The 7,635-nt window shown below is 42.6% G+C and overlaps 1 protein-coding gene across 1 annotated transcript in view; it reads left to right on the top strand.

Annotated features, from left to right (window-relative positions):
* The first annotated feature begins 6,839 nt into the window (after positions 1 to 6,839).
* Positions 6,840 to 7,635, top strand: part of LOC122556055 (kininogen-1-like) — a 28,146-nt gene continuing 27,350 nt past the window's right edge. The window contains exon 1 of the mRNA XM_043702461.1: positions 6,840 to 7,147. Coding sequence (XP_043558396.1) covers positions 6,920 to 7,147 — 228 coding nt within the window. The 5' untranslated portion in view covers positions 6,840 to 6,919. The remainder of the gene's footprint in view (positions 7,148 to 7,635) is intronic.

The raw sequence follows: 7,635 nt of genomic DNA, 5'->3' as shown, positions 1-7,635 counted from the left end.
TTGGTTGGTGCAGGTGTCCCAGAGGTGTTCCCTGAAATGTTCCGCAAGTAGGCGGCCTGTCTCCCCAATGTAGAGGCGGGGTTCAAGGGCGATTGGAGAGCGATTGAACCCCGCCCTCCAATCGTCACCAGGACAGAACCCCACTGGTCCTCACCTTCCACCCCATCAACCTCCATATACATCGTATCATCCGTCGTCATTTCCGCCACCTCCAGACAGGCCCCACCACCAGGGATATATTTCCCTCCCCACCCCTATCAGCGTTCCAGAGAGACCACTCCCTCTACGACTCCCTCGTCAGGTCCACACATCCCCCACCAACCCAACCTCCACTCCCGGCACCTTCCCCTGCAACTGCAAGAAGTGCAAAACTTGCGCCCACACCTCCCCCCTCACCTCCCTCCAAGGCCCCAATGGATCCTGCCATATCCGCCGCAAGTTCACCTGCACCTCCACACACATCATTTACTGTATCCGCTGCACCCGATGTGGTCTCCTCTACATTGTGGAGACAGACTGCCTACTTGCGGAACATTTCAGGGAACACTTCTGGGACACCCGAAATTCACCTGCACCTCCACACACATCATTTACTGCATCCGCTGCACCCGATGTGGCCTCCTATACATTGTGGAGACAGGCTGCCTACTTGCGGAACATTTCAGAGAACACCTCTGGGACACCCGGACCAACCAACCCAACTGCCCTGTGGCTGAATACTTTAACTCCCCCTCCCACTCTGCCAAGGACTTGCAGGTCCTTGGCCTCTTCCATCGCCAGACCCTGGCCACGCGATGCCTGGAGGAAGAGTGCCTCATCTTCCGCCCAGGAACCCTCCAACCTCACGGGATGAATGTAGATTTCTCCAGCTTCCTCATTTTCCCTCCCCCCACCTTATCTCAGTCCCAACCCCCGGATTCAGCACACTAGGAACCCTCCAACCACAAGGGATGAATGCAGATTTCTCCACCTCCTCATTTCCCCTCCCCACACCTTTTCTCAGTCCCAACCCTCGGACTCAGCACTGTCCACATAGTGGACCTTATTCTGATATATTTAGCACAATCCAATAGAAGACTAAGTACACCAGGATAACTGAAAGTTTGACCCTCATCTCAATAGCCTGGAAAGGCAGCATTGCATCTAAGACAATTATTGACAAATATGTACAGTTTGAGGGGAGAGGATATCAGACTTGGACTTTTGTACAGCTTGAGTTCTTGGATGGTCTTTGTGAGTTATAGCTCACAGGTGACATTTCAAAGAATGCCAGTGATTATTTCTGCATCACTGTGGTCACTTTGTAATGACCAATGACATGGTCAAGTCGCTTCTGGCCAGGAATTGTATTCATCATGTTTGAGTCTGCTGTCCTTGTGTTTCTAGGAGGTAGAGATCATGGGTTTAGAAGATGCGGTTGAAGGAGTCTCGGTGAGATGCTGAAAACAACAAATGCCGGAGATCACAGCAGGTCAGACAGCATCCATGGAGAGATAGTAAGCTAACGTTCTGAGTCTAGATGACTCTTCATGGATGCTGTCTGACCCACTGTGATCTCACTATTTATTAACTCACCAATTTTTGTATCAGCTATGAACTTACTGATTAATCCTCCTGCATTCAGGTTGAAGTCATTTTATATATACCACAAACAACAAGGCTTGCAACATAGAGAATCGCTTCTCATTGGTTTGTTTGTGATTATGTTCCTCGTGAACATTCTGTGCCAGATTGTTTTAAGCATTAGTTTTAATCAATTGCAAAGGTTACTCTGATTTTATGAACAAACTATCTTGCCTTTCAGGTTTCAGACATAGGCTACTAATAGACAACACTTGAATAGATACCAACCACCAATGACAAAGATTAATTGATTTCAGAGAAGTAGATATTGGAACCTAATAAACAGCCAATCTCTGATGTTAGCGAGTTCAGGGTAAACCTCACATAGAAGCAGGGAGCAATATAATAAGGCCCTTGTGCCATTTATGTATAACAAAAATGAGTAATGTAGATTTATTCTACTTGAAGATCTCTGGTGGTTTTATTTACAGTTAAAATTAGTACAAACAGTACAGAGCAATCTCCACACCCATCCTTTGCCTACAGTATTACAATACAGAGTGGTCCTGGCCTCTGGTCATGTGATATTATCTGGGTATTTGACTCATTTGCATGTTGAGCTTCTTAAAGGGACACCACATTTAAAGCAATAATGCTACAAGTATTTCACAACAGCTCTTTGCGATGTCATGAAACACCAGAATTTGTGGGTGCCATTGATACTGCCAGCGCTGCTACAGTAATCACAGATAATCTTAAAAGAGTCATCTAAAGGAGAGAAAACATAAAGCTAATGCAAGACCTCAAAGACTGCACAGGGGCATAGAACCGATTCCATCTCAACGTGAACCGCAGTAATAATAATACAAGATCTTTTTGTATGCAATGATGTCTTTCATGGGTGATGCTGTGCTGGGAGGAAAAAGCTTCAGTCCTTGATCAGCACTTACAATTTTTCACTATCTCTTTGTATTATGACTGGTGTAGAATGCATTGAAATAAGGTTCAATGACAAAATTCGAAGTAGTAAGTCCATGGCCCTGATGTCAGAGGGCTCCATGTCCCATTGTATGTAGGAGTATGTTAACCATCATTTCTGAGAGTGATGTGAATTTTGATTGCTCACATTACTAATTCCTGTCCAGATTCCCATTTTCCACATACAGGTTTTCATTGCAATGACAGATGGATCTAGCCACATTCGGGTTATTGTTGCTACAATGCAACAAAAAAATGCAGAGAAGTGGAAGAGGGAGAGATGCTCCAGCAAGCCCAGGACCAGCAAAAACCTTTATCAGTTATCAAACAGCTTCCACACAAGGAAGCCACAGTTCAAGGTCCTCTCAGGATGCACAGAAGACACAGAAACACCAGAATGTTTCAAGCCCAATGCCATTTCCTCCAAATGACTGATGTGACATAGGGGTGCAGACTGCAGAAGTCCTGGAGCACTGCCACTAAACTATGCCATTTGCTGGAGCAGGACCTGTGACCTAAAGGAGTGGCTGATTTTCCTGGTGGCTATCAATGTGACAGCTGCACTGAACCGTATTGCAACTGCATCTTTCCAAAGATCCACTGGGGACCTATGTAGGAACATTCAACCATCATCCATAAATACATCAAGGCTGCAACTGATGCCCTTTGTGCCAGTTCACAATTCATTTCATTCCCGCCTTAACAAGATCAATGACTATGTACCCAATAGACTGCATTCCTGATGAAGGGCTTTTGCCCAAAACGTCAATTTTCCTGCTTCTTGGATGCTGCCTGACCTGCTGTGCTTTTCCAGCACCACTCTGATCTAAACTCTGGTTTCCAGCATCTGCAGGCCTCACTTTTGCCCTGTACAAATGACATGTTGAGCGGGCCATTGCACAATGATGCTGAACTCATAATAGAAAAGGGTTCCAAGACACTATTCCATCAGTGTACAAGTAATCTATGAACATTGGTACTGCTTCTTGGAAGAGTGTGCCCAGCCCCAGAGGCTGCTTTGATGACAATAGCCTTGAGAACTCTTGCTCTTGAGATCCAAATGCTTTGCAAAGAGAGTTTTTAGGGTTAAGGGTTACATGCTGTAACCGTGACTAATGACTGTTACTCAACCTGTGAACTGAATTGGAGTTGGGTGCAATAATCAATTATTGCTTGCAAAATTGTTAGTGTTCAATATGCAAGTAGTTTGTTTTTGCTGTCAGAGGCAAAAGCAGATTCAATTTGGTGGATTACCGTTCACCTTTTGCACTGGAGAATACAAGTGAATGTTTTGCAGCCCACCATTGGAATCTGGTGCAACTGCTAGAGTTAACTTAGAGTCTTAGAGATGTACAGCATGGAAACAGACCCTTCGGTCCAACCCATCCATGCCGACCAGATATCCCAACCCAATTTAGTCCCACCTGCCAGCACCTGGCCCATGTCCCTCCAAACCCTTCCTATTCATGTACCCATCCAAATGCCTCTTAAATGTTGCAATTGTACTGACCTTCACCACTTCCTCTTGTAGCTCATTCTTTACGTGTACCACCCTCTGCATGAAAAAGTTGTCCCGTAGGTCTCTTTTATATCTTTCCCCTCTCACCCTAAACCTATGCCCTCTAGTTCTGGTCTCCAGGGAAAAGACTTTGCCTATTTACCCAATCCATGCCCCTCATAATTTTGTAAACCTCGATAAGGTTTGTATGAATCTCTATAACCTCAGCCTCTAACGCTCCAGGGAAAACAATCCCAGCCTGTTCAGCCTCTCTCTATAGCTCATATCCTCCAACCCTGGCAACATGCTTCTAAGTCTTTTCTGAACCCTTTCAAGTTTCACAACATCTTGCAGCACCTCGCATTTACCTAAATTAAACTCCATCTGCCACTTCTCAGCCCATTGACCCATCTGAACAAGATCTTGAGCTAATCTGAGGTAACCCTCTTCGCTGTCCACTACACCTCCAATTTTGGTGTCAACTGTACCTCTTATGCTCACATCCAAATCATTTATGTAAATGACAAAAAGTAGAGGACCCAGCTAATAAAATAATCCTGAAACTGGATAGAAAAAATTGAATAATTGAAAATGTCTGATGTTAAGCACATGGGCTATGTACTAAAAGTGAAATAACCTGTTTTGGATCTTGAGATCCAGGATGAGAATTGTAGCAGGGACCAACAGATATGAGTAGCAGCACAATAATTTGTTGGATTTGTAAACCATCCAGCAAACATCTTGTCTAATTTGGCACCGGAGTGCAAACTCTATGCCGGCCTACAACTGTAAGAGTGGTCCACAGAACACAAAGAAACTTTCATGGACAATCATACAACTACTGATGACATAGCACAAACTACAGAATGACCATCGTCCCAGAGGTCCCTATTTCCCAACATATGGAATGGATCAGCCATAACAATTACCATACAAGTGAGACATGCTCAGTGAAGTATCACCAGCCCAGTAACTAGCAGATAGCAAATAAATAGCCTTAAAGAAAGAAAGAGTAAAATGAACAATTAATTTGTGTTAATGAGTTTTCATTTTCTTTGTGGACCATGGAATGTATAATTGCAAGTGGAAAGTATTGTTTTGAATGCTAATGAAACAACTTACAATTGCACTTTTGGCATCTTTGGTGAGAAAAGGGATGTTTGGAGAAGTACATCTATCTATTGTATATGTTGCCTTGCCAGAGTCATGTGGCCTCCCTGATAATAATTACTTTTCAGTTTAGGCAGCAGCCATTGAACCCTCATCTGCAACTTTGAATCACTGTAGTGGGTTGGATCTCAATCAGTGACGACATAGAGTCCAGGACAGAGATAGAGAGCTCAGTGGCATGTTGTAAAGACAACAATTCCTCCCTCAATGTCAGAAAAACAAAGGAGCTGGTCATCGACTTCGGGAAGTGGAGTGAAAGACCCCCCCTCGCCCCCCAGTTGTCTGTATCAATGGTGTTGAGGTGGAAGTGGTCAAGAGCTTCAAGTTCCGTGGAGTAAATATCACCAGCAAACTATCCCAGTCCATTCACATCGATGCTACAATCAAGAAAGCAGACCAATGTCTCTACTTTCTCAGAAGATTAAGGAAATTTGACATGTCCGCAATAACCCTTACCAATTTTTGTAGATGCACCATAGAAAACATCCTATTCAGAGGTATCACAGCTTGGTATGGCAATTGATCCACCCAAGATGGTAAGAAATTACACAGAGTTGTGAAAGCAGGTGAGTCCATCATGAAAACCATCCTTCCTCCCACTGACTATGTCTACACTTCCTGCTTCCTTTGGGAAAGTAGCTGACATAATCAAAGACCTCTCCTGCTCCAGTTTTACTCTCTTCCATCAGGCAGAAGATACAAAAGTTTGAAAACATGTGCCAACAGATTTTAGTACAGCATATTGTCGAATTATAGAATCCTTATAATGTGGAATCAGGCCACTCAACCCATCCTGATGTTCCAAAGAGCATCTCACCCAGACCCATCCCATCCCTGTAACCCTTCATTTCCCATGGCCAATCTACCTAAGCTACACATCTTTGGACTGTGGGGGGAAACCAGCACACCTGGAGGAAATTCACACAGACACAGAGAGCATGTGAGAACTGCACACAACCAGGTCACCTGGGGCTAGAATAAATTCTAGGTCTTTGGTGCTGTTATCCTCTTATCTGACTTAGGAATGGCTTTCTCATATATTAAAGTTGATCTTTCTTTGCAACTTCTCTGTAGCTCTGTATTCTGTTCTATTACCCTGATGTACTTATGTAAGATATGATTTTCCTGATTACACAAGACAATATTTTTCACTGTAGCTTGATATATGTGACAACAATAAATCAAATCAAAATCTTTTCAAAAGAAGAGATAACAAAATATTATATTTGAATACTCGCAAACAATTGTACAGCAATTGTGGGTCTACCCAAAGCATATGGTCTGCAGTGGTTCAAGAAGGTACTTTCTCAACGGCATTTAAGGACAGGCAATAATTGCTGGCCACGCCAGTGAAACCCATGTTCTACTGGAAAAGAAATGCATACAACAAAGATTATTCCCATCAATTCTGATTATCAGCAGATATTGATGATGAGTGGGCAGGAAATGGAGAGGTAGCATCAATGTTGAAACATTTATTTTCTTATCTTCAGGCCAAGGTCACTTATCCCTCCTGTTAGGCTGATCTCTGACTTGTTTAACGAGAACAAATGTGAGACCATGTTGCACAAGCAATTTCAACTATTGACTGAAAAGTTGGTTTTGTCATGCTTCCTATTTACAAATCATATTTATATAAAGCAGTTTAACATTCTCTTTGGTGCTGATACCTTGTTGGAGGCAGTGTAACTTTTATATCCACAAATCAGTATGGAACTTCTGCACATTGCTTTCTTTATCATTCAACTGTTATATGTTAATACTGATTCACCACCAATACCATTACTTAAGTCACATCCAGATATTGCACTTGAGCCTATCTCTTGTGATGATCCAGACGTTCTAGCTGGTGTAGATTTCTCTCTTCGTAAATTAAATGCCAACCTGACAAGTGGTCATAAATTTGCTCTTCACTATGTCTTCAGGGCTAGAGCAAAGGTAAGCAAATCGTTTACTCTATTATTGTGTAATATGTGTATACAAGTGTAATAATATTTCTCCTTGCATTATGATATTTAAGTGCATTTTCTATTTCTTTTGGAAAACATTTTGAGCATATATATGTAAGTTGTCAGGTTGTAGTTACTTTGACTGATCATGTGGAGAAAATATATCACCCATAGCTTCCCATTACTTTGCTTCTGGTCCATATGTTCACTAGATAGTAGTTGAGATGAGGAATTTGCTTGTGGAAATAATATTGACAATCATATTTTACAGAGCCATACACACTGTATTAGAACTCCAATGTGCCACACCAATACAAGACACCTCTATGCTTCACCAACATCCTACCCAATGTATTATATGTCCATATTGGACCACCAGGCCACATCATTGACTTACTGTTCAGTGATTCATAGCTACTTAGAATGAATTTATGTTCAGAAAGTCAGCATAAAGCAGTTTCAATTTGGTGGTTTAAA

The sequence above is a fragment of the Chiloscyllium plagiosum genome, chromosome 13 (genome assembly GCF_004010195.1).
Source record: "Chiloscyllium plagiosum isolate BGI_BamShark_2017 chromosome 13, ASM401019v2, whole genome shotgun sequence".
Classification (NCBI taxonomy): domain Eukaryota; kingdom Metazoa; phylum Chordata; class Chondrichthyes; order Orectolobiformes; family Hemiscylliidae; genus Chiloscyllium; species Chiloscyllium plagiosum.
This window is presented reverse-complemented; position numbering and strand designations above follow the sequence as displayed.